The sequence below is a fragment of the Calliphora vicina genome, chromosome 4, assembly GCF_958450345.1.
Source record: "Calliphora vicina chromosome 4, idCalVici1.1, whole genome shotgun sequence".
NCBI classification, from domain to species: Eukaryota; Metazoa; Arthropoda; class Insecta; order Diptera; family Calliphoridae; genus Calliphora; species Calliphora vicina.
The window spans coordinates 48,735,644-48,757,796 of NC_088783.1; the positions used below are offsets into that span (position 1 = coordinate 48,735,644).

General features: G+C 29.3%; 1 protein-coding gene across 1 annotated transcript in view; it reads right to left on the minus strand.

Moving 5' to 3' along the window:
- The window catches only part of LOC135958836 (uncharacterized), a 28,397-nt gene extending 13,855 nt beyond the window's left edge, over positions 1–14,542 (minus strand). The window contains exon 1 of the mRNA XM_065509753.1: positions 14,371–14,542. Coding sequence (XP_065365825.1) covers positions 14,371–14,494 — 124 coding nt within the window. The 5' untranslated portion in view covers positions 14,495–14,542. The remainder of the gene's footprint in view (positions 1–14,370) is intronic.
- Between the last annotated feature and the right edge of the window lie 7,611 nt (positions 14,543–22,153).

Genomic DNA, 22,153 nt, shown 5'->3' on the forward strand with positions numbered 1-22,153 from the left:
GAGGGACAAATGTATAATAATATTTGTTTGTCCCTCTTTTCAAAATAAGTTACTATTAATGTGTATGTATGTACAATATTTCAAATTATTTTGACAACAAATAAAATATAAAAAAATTGGTTAGCAATTTTGTGTTTAAAGAAACAACCAAAACTGGAAATTTTTGCTGGGAAGAACTCGAACCATAAGCATATTTAATTTAGTTAAATTAACATATTTTCTAAGATTATGGGAAGTCTAAATATATGTATCAATTAATATATTTTGGGGAAAATGGGGCAGAGATGCTCTGTTTTTTCATCCACTAGATATTTCGTTTTTTTGCCGCTTTAGTCCTCTTGATCTAGTCAATCGCAAACCGCCGATATCATAGCTTATAACTGGTTGCGGTATGCCTTCGAGTTTGTTCATACATATGTATTTTGAAGTCTGCACTAGAACAGATGAATTTACCGCAAATATTACAGATTTTAAAGAACACAGCACAATTTTTAAATTATTAACACTTACAATTTGACGCATTTCTTGCAGGCAAACTTTTTTCCTCTTCCGACAAATGTGTTTATTTGTGAATACGTGAGCATCTTTAAATGACTTGCCACATTTATAACAACAAACTTCTCGACTTACGTCCCACATTCAGCACATTTCAAGTGATCCGGATTTAAGTGACAATGTGGGAACAAGCTTACATTTCCCTTCTATAGGTTCAACGGATTCTTCTTTAATAATACGAGTAGTTGGTTGTATAATTATAATTGGCCGTACATTTACATTGTCTTTGAGTTTTTACACAATATTTTTCTAATTTTATTATTATTTTATTTACACAAATTTGTATTTAAATTTCAATGTTTGTTTTTGTTTTTTACATTCATATAGATGGTTTCTTATAAAAAAGTCTATGTTTTTTCTCGCTCTGTAGATTACGACCATAATAAAATAGTTTTAAACGTCAAAATAACCATACGGGTCGATATTACATATTTGACACCTATCAATGGTTGCTTATCTGTATAATCTGTGATATAAACTATCATGTATGATATCGTTTGCGGGTCGTAAACGATAGTTTTTGCGGACTAAATTATACCGTTCCTTATAATATCGTTTTTCCAGGCAAATATGATATCGTTTTCGCTATCATAATTTCCAATAAAAATGATAGTAAAATCGCCATGCTACAAATTTTATTCAGAATGCTATTTAATACTAAAAATTTTATATTTTTTTAAGATATATCGCTGAAATAAGAGAAAAACCTGGAAAGGAAAAATAACATATCATATCATACATATTTTCATCTCATTCACAACACATAGGCATAATTTTGCAAATATTTGAATGTTTTAAATATTGCATACATTTCAAATCAGCATAAAATTTAAGAAAATATTCACGTGCTTATTACCTACCCACAGTTTAAATCAAATAATAACGTTTTATATGAGTTAATATTTATTTTGTTTCCATCTTGCGTATTTTGATTGAAAATTTTTAATTTAAATTATTTTTCAGTTTGAATTTTTTTTCAAATGTTTGTAATTTTTTTATTTATTTTATTGGAATGAAAACTTATCATAATCGCCCCTATCATATCGTTTTCTGGTTTATTGGGTATGAAGGTTATTGGTAGAATTATGTTCAGAACCGAAAATCGTATCAATGAAGGCTTTATTAATCCATAATAATGCTCCAAGTCAACCTCCAAATGGACAAATTTTGGACGATAGTCATGGCTCCTAATATTACACCACTTAACACTTTTAGGAAAAATAATTCTCGATATAATGAGTTTATCGATTTAACGAATGAGAATGACAACATATCATGCGGTATCCGATTTTGCTCAACTTTTCAGCATATGGTTTTTAGATAATGTAGAATAATCTTAGGCTCCGTGAGCATCAAAAATCCCAATTTAATAAGGGCCACCCTAATGTTTTACTTATATACTTATTTCAGCATGAGAATAATGTCAATTTAAAGAGCTATTTATGCTAAAAAGGCTACTGTTTCTCACATCAAAAACTATTTAGTAACAAAATCTGAACATCTTTAACTTTTTTAAACAATTGTTTTTTGAAATGAAATGATCTTTTTTGCAAGATTCTTGATTTAGGAGTGGCTTTTGAGGTAAAAACAACTCAAAAAGAGCTAAAATTAATGGCATTTGCTGATATTTAAAGTGATTTAAAGTTTTAAGGCATTTCAAGTAATAAATAATAATGAAATTGAAAATATTGAAGTATCATTCGTCTCATTCATATTCACACTTGGAAAAATAGAGTTGAGCATACTAAATAAATATTTAAAATAACAAATCTACATGATTTGCTTCAATTATTATATATTTGTTTATGTTTCATTTTCAAAATCCATAAAAAAATTAATGATCATTTTGTATTCAATTTAAGTATGTTTTTCTTTGTATGAACAAGGTTAAGGTTAATGTGTGTATTGTAGTATTTAACACTTTAATTTCCACCAATTCATGTTGTTCGTTTGTAAATATATTTAGTTGACGTTGAGGTCTATATTTAAAATCCGTAACATGTGCGTCAACAATTAGTGAACACTTGCATTTAAAGCATAAACAGCCAAAACGTATTTAAACGTTCAATCCAACTATATCATTTACTTTTTTAGTTAAGTGAAATAATAAAAAAAAAACTCAGCAACCAAAAAAATAATACACAATATTCAGTTCACGCATTGCCTAAGACAGCTAGTAAATTGGTTTTGTTGCCATTTTTTTCGTTTAAGCTTAAGTTTTATTTTTATTTTTTTGTAGATTGTTTTATATTGCAGATACTTAAAAAATATCTAAATTATACCATTGAATTTGTGTATAATTTTTGTTTTATTTTTTTGTTCGTGCTTAAATACCAAAGCAATTATATATGCAGTGTTATTATTAAGTTTGTTTTCTAATTTGCTTAAATTATTGCATGCCTTTGTATTGTTTTAACGATCATTTAAGACCAAATCATTTTGAAAAATATTTTCAGATGATTGATTTAAATTGTTAACTTGGTTTATTACCATACTAAATAGAGGGTTATATGAAAGGCAGAACAATAATATTAAAGTCATGCAGTTTGTAAGTGTATATTTTGCATTTGAAAAAGCTTTATGTGTATCATTTTCAAGCTTTGAATGTCTGTATATGATTTTGTTGGCAAAAATTCAAAACTTTTTGGATTTACCATAATCGAATTATTACCAATTACTCAGACTTTGTAAAGATTTAAGGCAAATTAGATAGGTAACACCAACAATGCAGATTACTAGGTAAGAAGCAATAAAATTTCAAATACATATGCGAAATAATGATGTATATATGAGGAAAATAAAATTTTTTGAAGAATTTGATATAAAATATTTTTCAAAATACTGTTCGTATGACACGAACTTGGAACGCTCAGCCTATGTTAACACATTTACCCAGTAAGCACCAAATTCCCAAAAATTCAAGCACTTGAAGATTTTGTTGGAATTTGACTTGAATGCAAATGTAATTATACTTTAAACATGAAAAATAGTTGAATTTTTTTTATTTTTCAAACAAAAACAAGTAAGAAAGTATGGTCGGTTAAGCCCGACCATATAATACCCTACACCAAGTAAATGAGTAAAAATATTTTTCTTTTAAAATATCAATAATTTATATTTTTGAGTGATTTTTCGAAGGGGCCTTATATGGGAGCTATGATCAATTATGGACCGATCACCATAAAATTAGGTCGTGTGATTTATGTCTATATGAAAGTTATTTATGTTGAATTTTATGTGTATACCAACATTTGTAAGTGATTTATGCACGTTAAAGTGATTTTCGGAAGCGGGTCTATATGGGAGCTATGACTAATTATGGACCGATCGTAACAAAATTTGATGACATGAATTTTGTATATATAAAACTTATTTGGAGCGAAATTTGTGTAGATACATAGATAAATTAAACATTTATGACCGATAAAGTCCAATTTCGAGGGAACATTTGTATGGGGGCTAGGTGAAATAATGGACCGATTTCATCCAGTTTCAATAGGCTTGGTTCTTGGGCCAAAAAAGTAATATGTACCAAATTTGATCGAAATATCTTCAAAATTGCGACCTGTACTCTGCACACAAGGTTTACATGGACAGCCAGCCAGGCAGCCAACCAGACGGACGGACGGACGGACGGACGGACGGACATCGTTTAATCGACTCAGAAAGTGATTCTAAGTCGATCGGTATACTTTAAGGTGGGTGTTAGACTAATATTTTTGGGCGTTGCAAACATCTGCACAAACGCATAATACCCTCCCCACTATGGTGGTGTAGGGTATAAATATATGGCTTGAATTTATGTTTCCTTTTTACTTTAGAATGCTATTAATTAAAGGCTTGTATTACACTTGCTTTCCACTTGAGTTCCAGTAAAAATTCAAGTTGAAAGCAAGTGCAATTCAAGCCTTTAATTAAAGTCAAGCAATTGAATTACAGTTGTAATACACTTTATTTCAATAGCATTCCATTCTCCAGTAAAAAGGAAACATATATTCAAGCCATATGTTTCTTGTTTTGAAAATTATTTATTTTTTTAAATATTTTTCAAGTTTAAAACAATTACATTTGTATTTATGGCAAATTCCAACAAAATGTTGCAGTGCCTGAATTTTTGGGGTTTTAGTGCTTATTGGGTACTAAAGTAAATACGGATACTTATTGAAATACATTGAAATTAAATATTTTTAATTTTATATGTTGCACGAATTCACCAATTGTTTAATGTTTAAAATCACGTTTAGAGGTTGTACATTTTACGAGGGCAGTCAATAAGTCCGCAACTATTGAAATAAAACACAGGTTTTTGGATAAAAAAATTATTTTATTTTTCAACATAGTCTCAAGTCTGCTCTATACACTTTGTCCTACGTTTCTCCAATTCTTTTATCGCTTCCAAAATATAAGATTTGTCGTTGTCATCAAAAAATATATATTTTTGATTGGATTTAATGGTTGGAGTCAAATCTCTTTCCGCCTAACCATTTTTTCAGGTTTGGAAACAAGAAATAGTCACTTGTGTCTAAATCCGGAGAATAGGATGGAAGAGGGTGCATTTTGTAACTCCATGGATTTCTGTCATGAAGACTGCACATGTGTGTACCCTTTTGTGCACCCGATTGTAAACAAACGCGGGAGCCATCTTGCGGAAAGTTTCTCATACGCAAGGGATCATACAAAATTTAAACCACTGAGCCCTGTGAGATGCCTTTGCTTCCACAATCTCTCGCACTTTCGATCTCTGATCTCTGTTGTAGAGACGCCCAGTTGGAGTCTTTATAACCGAAACAAAAATGTTTCGGCGTCTTCCGTAATTGTACGATCACTTTTTTACCATTGAAATTGATGGTGCAGACTAAATTTTTTGCATTTTCTCCTTAAGTCTTGCTGTAGTCTGCTATCAATTGCTGTCAAACACGAATTAAATGACGTAGATTGATAAAATTTTTACAGGAGTCAACTGACAGATGCCTATTGATAGGAACAGCATTGGCCTTTCTTTTAAGAAGCGTGGAATTAAAAAAGACACGAACTTATTGACCCAACCTCGTATTGGAAGTTTCTAGTTTTGTGTCAAACAAAGGCTAGAAACAATTAGTTCTTAATTCCATTTTCGAAATCAAATTAAATTTTATTACTTAACCATTCCGTTAATGAATTCATTATGAATTAATTCCTAGGATTAATTCCTTTATAATTGAATTGTATTGAATTTGGTCATCTGAGGATTCTTGCTTTATAGAACTAATTCCCTATTGAATCATTCAAATTTTCTTTAATTCAAATCCATTATATAATTGCTTAAACATTTTTTTTAATGATTACATTTTTCTTCGAATTAAATCTATTACAAAAAGGCTTAATTAATTATACCCTACACAACCATAGCGGGTAGGGTATTATGCGTTTGTGCAGATGTTTGTAACGCCCAAAAATATTAGTCTAACACCCTTAAAGTATACCGATCGACTTATAATCACTTTCTGAGTCGATTAAACGATGTCCGTCCATCCGTCCGTCTTGTCGGCTGGCTGGCTGTCCATGGAACATATTATTTTTTCGGCCCAAGAACCAATCCTGTTGAAACTGGCTGAAATCGGTCCATTATTTCACATAGCCCCATACAAATGTCCTTCTGAAATTGGACTTTATCGGTCATAAATGTTTAATTTATAAATATATCTCCACAAATTGCGCTCCAAATAAGATTTATATATACAAAATTCATGTCACCAAATTTTGTTATGATCGGTCCATAATTAGTCATAGCTCCCATATAGACCCGCTTGCGAAAATCACTTTATCGTGCATAAATCGCTTAAAAATTTTGGTATACTCACAAAATTCAACATAGTAAACTTTCATATAAACACAAATCACACGACCTAATTTCATGGTGATCAGTCCATAATTGGTCATAGCCCCCATATAAAGCCCACTTCCGAAAATCACTCAAAAATATAAATTATTGAAATTTTAAAAGAAAAATGTTTTTGATCTTTTACTTAGTGTAGGGTATTATATGATCGGACTTGACCGACCATACTTTCTTTCTGACTTCTTTTTTCAACTCATTTTGAAAATGATTAATTTCCGAACAAAAACAAAACTGAATGAAGAAAATATATTTCTTTTCAATTTTTATTAGATTTGAATTAACAAAAATTTAATCATTCAAAATTTGAATGAATGCTGTTATGAATCAATTACATTATGAATTAATTCAACCATGAATGAATTCTATTTCAATAAATACCTTTGAATAAAGCTGGAGAATTAAATGTTGGGAATGGATTTATGGAATGATCGTATTGCAACAAGGTTTAAGTAAAATTTGTTCAATTAATATTAAAATTGAATTTTACTGAATGAAGAAAAAATATTTTAATGAAATTTGTATTAGATTTAACAACTTATTGATTCAAAGGTTGAATAAATTATAAAAGCCTTTGAATGAAGCTAAAGAATTAGATGTAGGGAATGGATTTATGAAACGAATGGTTGATATTTCATAATTAATTTGATGATCTGAAAAAGAAATGTTTGTATGTATTTTATATATTTAAACAGCTATGAATTAATGAAATGCAAAATCCATTTCAAAATACATAGCTTTATAAATTTGAAAATCCTCGGACCTCCAATTGAGAACAATTGCTCTAATAAACAGATCGATCGATTTAAATACACTATAGTCCAAATTAAAATTTTAAATACATATTTTAATACTATGTAACAGATTTTCAACACTTGCGAAGAAATTTTTCCTAATAATCTTTAATGGTGTATTCATCAACAATATTTTCATTTTCATATTTGCTTACAATATAAAAAAGATATAACTCTAATATGTATATTTAACTGTTACTTCTAACTAATTACTGCATAGACCCTTGATATTCTTTGATACCGTAGTTCAGACATCAAACCTTTAATTTACCATTTCCAAGTACAACCCAACAATTATTCTAAATTCTCAACAGATGCAAATCTTAACCTCATTAAAACCTCATAAAAAAACTAATTAAAACCTTATTTAAATTCTAATACTGGCACGTGTTTGTACATAACAATGCTTTCAAATGTTCACTTTACTTATTATGTTGAAGATAATAAAATAGTGTTAAACATTATACATAACTATTATAATGAACTAATTTACAATACTTAAAAGAATATAATTAATGATTAAAACACACATTTCCTTTCACAATACTTTAAAATAATTTAAAGGTTAATTTAAGTTTTAAATAATTGTTCAATACCAAGGAAAATATTGGCCTAAAAACATGCTGGTGGTAAAATATATATGTATTTTATGATCTTTAAAAGCCTCCATCTAACATGATTACCACAATTATATAATTTTAAAGAAAAACAATTAATTATGCAAAACCCAATATATTATTCAACCCTTCTAAAAAATGTGTATAATGAAAGTGAAATGCCTGTAAATATAAAAATTTGATATAGATTATCAATCAAAACTGCCATAAATACGATTGCCTAAAAATATACACTCTTCAAAATTAATAAATTAACTATTTATGTGTGAGTATAATGCAATTAATAAACAAAAATCAATAATATTTCAAATTCAAACAAACCAACATTGATATTCGTTAATAAATATTACAAAAAGGTTTTTGTTTGTTTGTTTCTTTAATTTTTGGTTGAGAGAAAAAAAAAACTGAAAAGAAATTTGCATATTTATGGTCACTTTGTCGGCTCGAAAAACACATTAGTTTACATAACACAGAAAATGCAAATTAAATCAAATTTATTTTAAACATTTAAATAAATCATTTGAGGTATGAACTTTGGTGGCTTTATTTTTTTTATTCATTCATTTATTTATTTACATTTAATTTAATTTTATGCCGTTTTTTTAATGGCGCTAAAATGTTTGGTTAAAGTTCGTTGATAATTCTAAGACCACTTTAAATTAAATATCAATTTATTTTGAGCTGGACCAAATGGTAGTGTTGGTAGTGAACAGTGGGATTTTGATAATGGAAATCCGAATTTTTTTTCTAGTCATAGTCTAGTCATAGTCTAGTCATAGTCTAGTCATAGTCTAGTCATAGTCTAGTCATAGTCTAGTCATAGTCTAGTCATAGTCTAGTCATAGTCTAGTCATAGTCTAGTCATAGTCTAGTCATAGTCTAGTCATAGTCTAGTCATAGTCTAGTCATAGTCTAGTCATAGTCTAGTCATAGTCTAGTCATAGTCTAGTCATAGTCTAGTCATAGTCTAGTCATAGTCTAGTCATAGTCTAGTCATAGTCTAGTCATAGTCTAGTCATAGTCTAGTCATAGTCTAGTCATAGTCTAGTCATAGTCTAGTCATAGTCTAGTCATAGTCTAGTCATAGTCTAGTCATAGTCTAGTCATAGTCTAGTCATAGTCTAGTCATAGTCTAGTCATAGTCTAGTCATAGTCTAGTCATAGTCTAGTCATAGTCTAGTCATAGTCTAGTCATAGTCTAGTCATAGTCTAGTCATAGTCTAGTCATAGTCTAGTCATAGTCTAGTCATAGTCTAGTCATAGTCTAGTCATAGTCTAGTCATAGTCTAGTCATAGTCTAGTCATAGTCTAGTCATAGTCTAGTCATAGTCTAGTCATAGTCTAGTCATAGTCTAGTCATAGTCTAGTCATAGTCTAGTCATAGTCTAGTCATAGTCTAGTCATAGTCTAGTCATAGTCTAGTCATAGTCTAGTCATAGTCTAGTCATAGTCTAGTCATAGTCTAGTCTAGTCATAGTCTAGTCATAGTCTAGTCATAGTCTAGTCATAGTCTAGTCTAGTCATAGTCTAGTCATAGTCTAGTCATAGTCTAGTCATAGTCTAGTCGTAGTCTAGTCATAGTCTAGTCATAGTCTAGTCATAGTCTAGTCATAGTCTAGTCATAGTCTAGTCGTAGTCTAGTCATAGTCTAGTCATAGTCTAGTCATAGTCTAGTCATAGTCTAGTCGTAGTCTAGTCATAGTCTAGTCATAGTCTAGTCATAGTCTAGTCATAGTCTAGTCATAGTCTAGTCATAGTCTAGTCATAGTCTAGTCATAGTCTAGTCATAGTCTAGTCATAGTCTAGTCATAGTCTAGTCATAGTCTAGTCATAGTCTAGTCATAGTCTAGTCATAGTCTAGTCATAGTCTAGTCATAGTCTAGTCATAGTCTAGTCATAGTCTAGTCATAGTCTAGTCATAGTCTAGTCATAGTCTAGTCATAGTCTAGTCATAGTCTAGTCATAGTCTAGTCATAGTCTAGTCATAGTCTAGTCATAGTCTAGTCATAGTCTAGTCATAGTCTAGTCATAGTCTAGTTATAGTCTAGTCATAGTCTAGTCATAGTCTAGTCATAGTCTAGTCATAGTCTAGTTATAGTCTAGTCATAGTCTAGTCATAGTCTAGTCATAGTCTAGTCATAGTCTAGTCATAGTCTAGTCATAGTCTAGTCATAGTCTAGTCATAGTCTAGTCATAGTCTAGTCATAGTCTAGTCATAGTCTAGTCATAGTCTAGTCATAGTCTAGTCATAGTCTAGTCATAGTCTAGTCATAGTCTAGTCATAGTCTAGTCATAGTCTAGTCATAGTCTAGTCATAGTCTAGTCATAGTCTAGTCATAGTCTAGTCATAGTCTAGTCATAGTCTAGTCATAGTCTAGTCATAGTCTAGTCATAGTCTAGTCATAGTCTAGTCATAGTCTAGTCATAGTCTAGTCATAGTCTAGTCATAGTCTAGTCATAGTCTAGTCATAGTCTAGTCATAGTCTAGTCATAGTCTAGTCATAGTCTAGTCATAGTCTAGTCATAGTCTAGTCATAGTCTAGTCATAGTCTAGTCATAGTCTAGTCATAGTCTAGTCATAGTCTAGTCATAGTCTAGTCATAGTCTAGTCATAGTCTAGTCATAGTCTAGTCATAGTCTAGTCATAGTCTAGTCATAGTCTAGTCATAGTCTAGTCATAGTCTAGTCATAGTCTAGTCATAGTCTAGTCATAGTCTAGTCATAGTCTAGTCATAGTCTAGTCATAGTCTAGTCATAGTCTAGTCATAGTCTAGTCATAGTCTAGTCATAGTCTAGTCATAGTCTAGTCATAGTCTAGTCATAGTCTAGTCATAGTCTAGTCATAGTCTAGTCATAGTCTAGTCATAGTCTAGTCATAGTCTAGTCATAGTCTAGTCATAGTCTAGTCATAGTCTAGTCATAGTCTAGTCATAGTCTAGTCATAGTCTAGTCATAGTCTAGTCATAGTCTAGTCATAGTCTAGTCATAGTCTAGTCATAGTCTAGTCATAGTCTAGTCATAGTCTAGTCATAGTCTAGTCATAGTCTAGTCATAGTCTAGTCATAGTCTAGTCATAGTCTAGTCATAGTCTAGTCATAGTCTAGTCATAGTCTAGTCATAGTCTAGTCATAGTCTAGTCATAGTCTAGTCATAGTCTAGTCATAGTCTAGTCATAGTCTAGTCATAGTCTAGTCATAGTCTAGTCATAGTCTAGTCATAGTCTAGTCATAGTCTAGTCATAGTCTAGTCATAGTCTAGTCATAGTCTAGTCATAGTCTAGTCATAGTCTAGTCATAGTCTAGTCATAGTCTAGTCATAGTCTAGTCATAGTCTAGTCATAGTCTAGTCATAGTCTAGTCATAGTCTAGTCATAGTCTAGTCATAGTCTAGTCATAGTCTAGTCATAGTCTAGTCATAGTCTAGTCATAGTCTAGTCATAGTCTAGTCATAGTCTAGTCATAGTCTAGTCATAGTCTAGTCATAGTCTAGTCATAGTCTAGTCATAGTCTAGTCATAGTCTAGTCATAGTCTAGTCATAGTCTAGTCATAGTCTAGTCATAGTCTAGTCATAGTCTAGTCATAGTCTAGTCATAGTCTAGTCATAGTCTAGTCATAGTCTAGTCATAGTCTAGTCATAGTCTAGTCATAGTCTAGTCATAGTCTAGTCATAGTCTAGTCATAGTCTAGTCATAGTCTAGTCATAGTCTAGTCATAGTCTAGTCATAGTCTAGTCATAGTCTAGTCATAGTCTAGTCATAGTCTAGTCATAGTCTAGTCATAGTCTAGTCATAGTCTAGTCATAGTCTAGTCATAGTCTAGTCATAGTCTAGTCATAGTCTAGTCATAGTCTAGTCATAGTCTAGTCATAGTCTAGTCATAGTCTAGTCATAGTCTAGTCATAGTCTAGTCATAGTCTAGTCATAGTCTAGTCATAGTCTAGTCATAGTCTAGTCATAGTCTAGTCATAGTCTAGTCATAGTCTAGTCATAGTCTAGTCATAGTCTAGTCGTAGTCTAGTCATAGTCTAGTCATAGTCTAGTCATAGTCTAGTCATAGTCTAGTCATAGTCTAGTCGTAGTCTAGTCATAGTCTAGTCATAGTCTAGTCATAGTCTAGTCATAGTCTAGTCATAGTCTAGTCATAGTCTAGTCATAGTCTAGTCATAGTCTTGTTATTTTTTTTTGCTCCACTGTGTCTTGTAAAGTTTTATCTTACTCAAATTAAATCACATTACAACCTGTCTTCAACATATAAATTTGTCTGTGTAACTTAGATATACTACCACGTATTTTTAAAACATTAATCAAATAATTTGGTAATTAAAAAAATAACAAGCTGATGTGGTCAGCTGATGATCAAAGATTATTTTTTTGGCAATTTTATTTTCTGTTTTACTAAAAAACTTGGAAATAAAATAAAACTAATCAAAAAAAACGTAATATAATGCGTAACATTTAATTGGTGGAGGTAGTTTTGTAATCGATTAGTTTTTTTTCTTCTATTTTTGCTTTAAAATAATAATATTACACAATTTATTGTTTTGCTTCTCTTTGTTTTAATGTTAATTGTTTTGTTTTCTTACTAATTATGAACAAAAACAATTAAAAATTAATATATAGAAACGTCTTTGTGTTTATGGAAGTCAAAAATGTTCAAGTTCAGTTTTAATTGCATAATCTAGTTTCAGTTTTCATGCACAGGCAAATTAATTCAGTTTGGAAAAAAATGATATATAACATTTTTTTTAAATATATTTTGCTGCGCTTGCATTTTTTATGGAAGAAAAAAAAACAAATTTATTTATGTCATACTTGCACATGTGTAATACATTTTATGAATTTTTCTTGCCCATTGATTAACTGTGTTAATAATACTTTTTTGTTTATACATATTAACATTATGCTGTTTTATATTTTTTTGTTATATATAAAAATAAACTTATTTTTCTTTTGTAATGAACATAAATAAAATATTTATATACTTCATATTACCTATCACTGCTGCTTTGTAAAGTTTACAATGCTTTTACGGTGCATAAATATACTTGTAAAAAGAGTTTTATTTTTCAACTTTCTTTATTTAACTTGTTTTCGGTTGTTTATAAATTTTCCCCTCTGTAACAGATTTTATAGTCAGGCAGACAACAGCCAGTCAGACAGTTTGTCAGCCAACAACATCTACTTATTTTTGTGTTGTTTTCATACAAGATCAACAACATTTAACGCCATCGTTGTGATGATCATTAAGTTTTCTTTTCAACCAGCAGACAGTAGTGACATCGACCACTTTCTCCTTTAACATGCATGACATTTTTGTTATCGTTTCATGCAAGTATGAAGTGGTCGTGTCTAGCTTTTTTGTTATAGATTTTGTTGAACTTGCAAAACTGCAATATTTGGTTTTAATAAGTAATATTTAAATAAATACGAAACTAATCAAAGTGTTGAGAAGAGTGATTAAATAATTGGTCCAATTTCTTTCGCTATTTTAGCTATAAATCATTTACTTAAACATGGTAATATATGTTATACTCTTATTATCTCAGCGTTGGTATCTTAAAAATTTGTTAGGAGACTATTTTTTAAGAAGTCTAAATTTTCTCAATATAATTATGTATTGAAAATTATCTAATTTTTTAAGAATTCATAGCCAAAATTTGGTTTCATCAGCCGACTAGTGATTTTTATACCCTACACCACCATAGTGGGGAGGGTATTATGCGTTTGTGCAGATGTTTGTAACGCCCAAAAATATTAGTCTAACACCCACCTTAAAGTATACCGATCGACTTAGAATCACTTTCTGAGTCGATTAAACGATGTCCGTCCGTCCGTCTGGTTGGCTGGCTCTCCATGTAAACCTTGTGCGCAGAGTACAGGTCGCAATTTCAAAGGTATTTCGATCAAATTTGGTACATATTACTTTTTCGGCCCAAGTAAGTAAGCCCATTGAAACTGGCTGAAATCGGTCCATTATTTCACCTAGCCCCCATACAAATGTCCCCTCGAAATTGGACTTTATCGGTCATAAATGTTTAATTTATCTATGTATCTACACAAATTTCACTCCAAATATATACAAAATTCATGTCACCAAATTTTGTTACGATCGGTCCATAATTAGTCATAGCTCCCATATAGACCCGCTTCCGAAAATCACTGTAACGTGCATAAATCGCTTAAAAATTTTGGTATACACACAAAATTCAACATAGTTAAATTTAATATATACATAAATCACACGACCTAATTTCAAGGTGATCGGTCCATAATTGGTCATAGCTCCCATATAAGGCCCACTTCTGAAAATCACTCATGAATATAAATTATTGATATTTTAAAAGAAAAATATTTTTACTCATTTACTTGGTGTAGGGTATTATATGGTCGGGTTTGATCGACCATACTTTCTTACTTGTTTTTAAAGAAAATTGTTTTTATTTTTAGGTTATTTTGAATATTTTAGTTTATATTTATTATACTTAGCTTAAGTTATAAAATTTATTTAATTAATTGTCAATCATACTCACCATTCTTTTTGTCATCATTTGTCTCCACTTTACCCTCCGTATCCTTTGAGGGTTTGGCTTGCACGGCATTTATTATTAAAAATAAGAATAAACCAAAATACAATATTTTCGATTTTGGCAACATTGTGTTAAATTAATTTTGAAAAATTATGCGATACTATAGTATTTGAATTGGAAAGAAAGTATACAAAAAAATAAAAGAAGAAAAGAACACTGCAAAAAGACGGAAAATTTTATTAATATTAAAATGTTTTTTTTTAAATATAATTTTGAAAAAAATAATATTAAATCGGGCATTCTTATAGACAGTTACACCAAAGTATAAACTAAGCGGCTTAATGCGAAATCATGATAAGCCTCACAGAAACTAAATTTACAAAATCCAAATAAAAGTTGTCCAAAAAAAATACTTATAATACACAATTGGTTTTATTATACTATTTTTGTTTCTATTAGCCAAAAGTTAAAAATTATTGGCAGAAAAGAACTGGAATTGTTATTGTATAATTCGTTTTGAAATAAATCCTTTTTTATCTTTATAGTACTATACATCATATCTATATATGGATGATAGAATTATGACTAATGACTATGAATAAAAATCCTTGCATACGATCTTCAAAAATTAAGAAAATCTACTTGAGAAACATGGAGTATCTATGAAATTAAACTTCTTGGCGTCCTTTCAAACAAGAATCAAATTCTCCGTATATTCTCTTAAGAACTACAAATGAAACTATTGATAAAGTAGGCGTTTTATGTATATTTTCTTCCTTCTGGTGAATAAATAATATACTTTTCTTTGAATTAAATTTTTTCGTGGAAGTATAAAAAAAGTGCTGAAGATATGTATACAGTAGCCCAATAAAGTCTACATACAGGAATTCAAATTAAATTTCTTTCGTTGAATGCTGTATTTGTAAGTTAAAAGTAATGAAATATATTTGTTAAAAAAATAAATTTACACTAAAAAAAAATTAAAACAACATCACTTAAGTCGGGCTGAGCAACATTTCCTATCACGTCCAAAATTTCACCGTTATTAGAATTTTTGATAACGAAATTTTTTTTTGGTTTTTTGGGCTTTAAGTTTTATAATATTACTAGCTAAAACCCGGTGTGCTTCGCTACCCGTACCGTAAAGATTTACAATATATTTAGTATATCTAAAATTAGTTTCTGTTCATGTGAAAATCATGGATTTTCTAGATTTTGTCCGCAAACTTGCAAACACTGACGTTGGGCTTTATCAATTGTCATTGCAAATACTAAGCAAATAGGAAACTGTAATCGAATAAAATCAAATGGCATTTCCGAAGTTATAATTCCCAGTTATAAAGGTCGCTCCGATTAGATTGTTCATTAATTGCCTTACTGTAAGTCGAGTGCCATTACAAATACGCAAACAATCATACAAACAAACAAACACACATTGACTTTTATATATACGCCCTCTGTGGCTACTACTCCCATTTTTGCCGCAAATATTTAAACAAACAGTCGAATTGCTCATGCAAAATTTGAGGACTATAGCTATTATAGTTTCCTAAATATTTGATTTTAAAAATTAACTTTGTATGGGAGGTACCACGCCCACTTAAAATTTCAAAACAAAAAGTAGCCTATAGCTCCTTCCAGACATACATAAATATACTGTAAAAATTTCAAACAAATCGGTTCAGCCGTTTAGCCGTCTATAGATTCCAAACTAAAAATAATAAACATACATACATACAGACACACATTCACTTTTATATATATAGATGAAACTTGCGGGATTTCTTAAATCCCGAAGCCCGGGATTTTTTAATTTTAAATCCCGGTATTTTCGAGATTTTCCAAATCCCATTTTTTCTTAAGTAAATATGGAAAATTGTAATTTTGTATGCCTTTTCATTTGACATTCTACATGCCCGAATATAACAAAGTGATGTTTTTCCTTGAGTGAGGCCCTGGAAAATCAATTATTTATCTTTTTTTGTAAGTTATCTAACAAAACTCAATTTAAATCCTCTTCAACCGAAATTGGCTAAAATGTATTAGTAATAAATGTAAAACACCCAAATAACTATAACGAAACCAAATTATAATGTAGATTTCCAACTTGCAAAAGCAATAGATAATTTTATTTCTGAAGGAACAACAAGAAAATACTTGCAGATTTGTTCGTTCCAGAATGGCAGATGAAAATATATATTTAAACATTGATTAAGCCTTAACTATGTTTAAAATTTTGATAAGTTACCCGACCTTAGTGTGTTATAAAAATTAATTGCTAAATAAAAAATTTACTTTCAATTGTAAAGATATAATTATGTACGTTTTCTTTCTTATAATTTTTGGGATTTAGATTTCCCGAAAATCCCGAAACACATCCGGATTCTATAACAAATCCCGAACCCCGGGATTTTGAAAAATCAGTCCCGATTAACATCTCTAATTGTGGTCTAAAAAGTAAAACGATTTCGGGAGGAACATCAAGGACAAAATACTCTACTTCTTTGTGGCCCAGATATCAGACACGGCAGATCAGGCAGTGTATTTAATCATTCTAAAAGATGTGGCTTATTTTAAACAACAAATGCATTAAAGGAATAAATTTGAATACATTGAATCTTTAAACCTCAAGGAATTATTTTCAAAAGTTTTACTAAAATCTGCTAAAAAAAATATATATATTTTGTTGCATTTATGTAAAATTTTCAAACATTTGCCACACAAGATTTCTATTGATTTGGCTCGTAATACACAAATTGTTTTATTAAAATTGGGATAAGGATACTTTTCCATTTTTTGCAAGAATTTTGGAATACTAAATTTTAAATAATCGGTCAAAATTCTATACTTTTATTAAAAGATTTATGAAGTTCAATTCACTTAAATCTGGAAAAAAACGCTTAATTCGTTTCGAAAGTGAATTTTCTTCAAATCAGAATGTAATAGACAAATTTAAACCACTACTATTGTCATTATCTCAAAACATGTAAGTATTTTTGAAATCATCTTAATAGTTTCCTCCTAGAAAAATAAATGTTCCTTTTTTAAATAAATCTTTTTGTGTTTCTTTTTTGTCACATAGAGATAATAGTTATTCTGTTATGTCTGATAAATTTTAGTTGCTGTGACCCGGTGACCAGACGATCGAACCAGCAACCCTCAAAATAATGGTCCAGGATTATTATGAGAGTTACCAGTGACTATAGGTGTATTTATAAACACGCAAAACGCTTCGCAGTTTGTGTTTGTTAAAAAAAAATAAAATTTTTTGAAAATTAAACAGCCTAACTACAAAAGCCTTAAAGTCGATTTTAAGTCCATAAAGTTGACTATTATTTTAAATTTCGTACCATAAAACAAATTTCAAATATAATTTTAAAAATTGTTTTGGTGTTTCAAAAAAAAAGCTTTTTGTTTTGAACGTTTATGTATATTTTGTTTTTTTCATTTTTTGAAATTTCTTTTTATTATTTACAAATATTTTCAATTATTTGAATGTAGAAAAAGTTTTGAAGATTTTTACAAAAAATAACAAAAGTTCTATTTTAAAATAAAGTCGACTTTAACAAAAATTAACTTTAAAATTTCTTTCATAGTTAGGGTGAAACATTTTGAAAATTAAATTTTTTCTATTAAAAAAAATCAAATTTTTTGATATTTTATGAATTTTATTTCATTTCAAATGTCGAAAATAAAATATTGACAAAAAAAATTCTATACAATTTTTTGCACTTAAGATCTTTGTGTCATATTTGAGATCGAGCGAAAATCTTGAGTTAAATGTTTTCAAAGCTTTGATAGCACTAATATATGTATATCTGTCTCTTTTCATCATACTTGCTGATCATTATATCTGTATGTAAACTGGGATTCCCCAGGTAAATACTAGATCTATGCTTTTCTAATCCTTCATAAAGACTTCGGGTCAAATTTAATCCATTTTGAAAATAAAATTAAATTTTTTCGAAAAGTGAATTCATATTTTTTATATCTTATGACTAGATATTATTTAATACTAGCGGATACCTAGCTTGTGCTACTACTCTAAACATTCTTTTTCAATAGTGGGGTTCTATTAAAAAAGCTTCTAGACCATATTAATGTATATAAAATATATTTTTGTAAAAAAAAGTACCAAAAAGAGGGATCACGTTAACCCCTTTTACGTTAAAATTTCAAAAAAGTGACAAAATCCATTTGAATTTTTTTTAGAAGGATTTCAATTCCATTTAAATTAAATTTCTTGTATATGGGACACAAGAAAGTACCAAAACTTCGGTTTCGCCCATTTTATCCCCTTAAAATTACAAAATTCAAAAACTACCACACACCTGTCCTCTTATTTTTTGAATAAATTTAGATTAAGTTCGACTTTTAGTGTTAGCTTTATTGGTTCCGGAGATATAGATATAGCGATTTTATCTGGTTTTACTTATTTTTACCCCCTTAAAATTCGAATTTCCAATAGCCCATTTTTAGTGGATCTACACATCGTGTGAGGTACCTACATACAACATTTCAAGACACACAAATTTTCAAAAGTTCAAATATTTCTGTGGGAAAATTCGAAAATCGACTTTACGAATGGACCTAATGTAGTATTTTAATTTTTCTTTGGGCTAATTGGTTGTATGGTCTCAGAGTCTATAACGGACATTCATATGTGGACAAATTTTTTTGTATTTTATATATCGCTCATTTGCTGCAACAACGTTATAATTCAAATAAAGTCGTTTCGAGAAAAACGGCTTTGAATGTTTTATGATATTTTAATATTACTTAAATAAAATTTCAACAGATCATGCGATTTTGGAAGTAAAACCTGACTTAAATAGTAGATGTTAATGTCTTTCTAATCTGTATTTTATAATTTAATTTAATGTTTTTATAATCTGTATTTAAACCAAATATACTTGTCAAATATACAAGAAAACATGAATTTTAATTATTGGTGTTTACACACAAAAAATAATTGACATTTTTGATACTGATAAAACTATATGAAAGACAATAGAAAGGTGCATATTTTGTATTACTCAGTTCAAAAAACACGCGTTATGAAGTTGTTGCAGCGTTGTTGAGTTCGTAAAACGTCCCCATTATCCATATCATAAACAAGTAAGTATTAACCCATTCCCAGCCATTGTACCTGCTTGAGTACAGAAAAAAGGCAATATTCAAATACTCATACATTTTTTAACAAGATAAATTTTACAACTTTTTTTGTGATTTTGCATTCAACACACTGTGCTTTTAAACATCACACATACAAATTTTAAAAAAATAATACCCTTAAGGTATATTTTGTCCTGTTTTTATAATGCTATATCATTTTTTGGAATATTAGCGAGGTTAGTAACAATTGAGCTGCGGAGAGCAAACAGAGTTTTACGAAAGCAAGAGTTTTTTATAATTTTGTGAAGTAGAGTGATTATGTGTACATTTTATAAAAATGTGTAAGAAAAATAATTTTTTGGGACAAAGTTGTGTGATTAGGAAAATCGGTGTACCCAATTTGGTACAATGGCTTGATATGTATTATTTTTTTAAGATTTTTCTTACGCTAAAATAGAATTTCAGACCATCAAAACGTGAAGTTTTTAATGCAAATGTTTTAAAAACTAGACTTTTTGGAAAAATATGAGCACCACAATTTTGATAGCTATTATTTTATCAGATCCGGATTGTAATATGGATGAAGATGAAGGTGTTGCTAACGACTTTGTTAGAGATTGCATGTACCAGGTGAAATATAAGTATTTTGTGACAGTAATAGCGACGATGATGTTCCACTTGAGATGTTCTGACAGAAAATAATGCCCTCAAGATCAAGCAAAACAAATTCTATTTGGATAATAAGACCATGCGATGTTCAAATGTCTCAAATTATTTTTTTGGACAATGAGTTCAATAGTATTTCATACTTGAATGGGAAAAGGTTACTAGTTTTACCATTTAGCAGACTTGCATTTATGCATCGCAAGCTAATAAACTCAATTTATCCTTCAACGCAGAAGATTTGAATATATTCTAGAGTATTTTGCATTACAGTGGATTTCCCTCTATGCCAAAAGAAGATATGTATTGGGTGTTCTGCGAGGATACTCGCACTCCAAAATTTCCGAAATTATATCACGGAACAGATTCAATGAAATAAAACGTTTTGTTAATTTGGCTGATAACACTAATTTAGATGCTACTGACAAGGTGAGACCTATATACAAATTACACTGGCTTCTGGTGTCGCAACTACTCCTGGAAACCAATTTCCTTAAAGGATAAAAAATCCCCTACGATGGGGTGAATGTCATAACAGAATAATATGGTTGTCTGAACAATCCGATATTGCGTTGTGTTGAAGAAGTAATGTTTTAAAAATTTTCAGACATTATAAAAATAGCATACACTTTACGCCATTGTACCCATTCAGGACAGCCTCAAAAACACGTTTCCTAAAATTTTTTTAATTTTTTTTTTTAATTTTTTATGTTCTTTGACCGTATTTTAGTTTAAATAAATAAATGAATAAAAAAATTTTTCATTTTAAATGGTCTTGGTTTTTAATGGGTTAATTAATAATTTTACTTATTAATATTGTAGTGAATTCTACATAGTATTTAACTTCTTTAGCCTTTATAATTTCAAGATATTGTGGCGTAATTATTAATAATATGAATTTTGCTTAAAATCACTAAAATATTTCTCATTTTAAGATTTTTTTGTAATGAAATTTTGATAATTGTTTTTTATTATTAAACTGAAAATGATTTGATCATAAATTAATTAAGTCTAAATATGTAAACAATATTTAAGTTGCAATGTTTTTTTTTTTAATTATAATGCATTTCTTATCATACATATGCCGTAACGCCTTTTTTTATATTATTTTATTTTATATATTTTTTAAATATATGTATTTTGTTTTTATTTGTGTTTTGCTTTAAAATTGTTTAGTTTATATAACAAAAAGTTATAAATTTGTTTATATTTTTCATAAAATTGTTTATGTTTTTATTATACACTTAAAAATCCATACATTGTTATTTTGTTTTTACAGGTTCCAACTTAGTTTCTTTGCGATTTTTTTTTATGAATCTATTTCAAACAAAACCAAGTTAAGTAATTAAATATTTATATTTATTTGTTAATAATAAAAATAGTATTATTGTGTTTTTAGTTGTTTATTGCACGCAAACGTAAGTTTTAGTTGGTTGTAAATATACCTATAGGTAGTTGGTTGTTTGGTTGGTATGTCGAATATATATAATTTAGATTTGTTTAATACACGGATATTTGATATGGTTTGGTGGTATAAATTTAACTTTTGCAACATGTATTATGGTCAGTTGGTTTAGATTTTTATTTAGCAGTAAAGAAAAATAATATTTATAACACTTTATTTAAAGTTGATTTAGTAGTTTATGATTTTTGTTGATTTTGTTTTAGTACAATAGCATTTCAGCAAGTGGCTTTGAAAACTACTAGTGCAGAAAATTAAAAAAAAAGTAAATAAATATTGAATATTGATTTTAGTTTTTATTTCTTTCATTATTTAAACAATATGATTTAATCAGACAATTTACAACGCAAAACTATAACAATTGCATGTCAAAAAAATATTGTGTAGCCACCTCATAAAACAGTAGTCCATATAATTCAAGCAAAAAATCACTTTTTTAAAGTTTTAATATTTATTTATTTTTTAATATTTAATAATCACGTTTTAACAGCTGCTTAAATGTTGAAGTATGTTTTTTTCATATTTTATTTGTAATTAAAAATAATT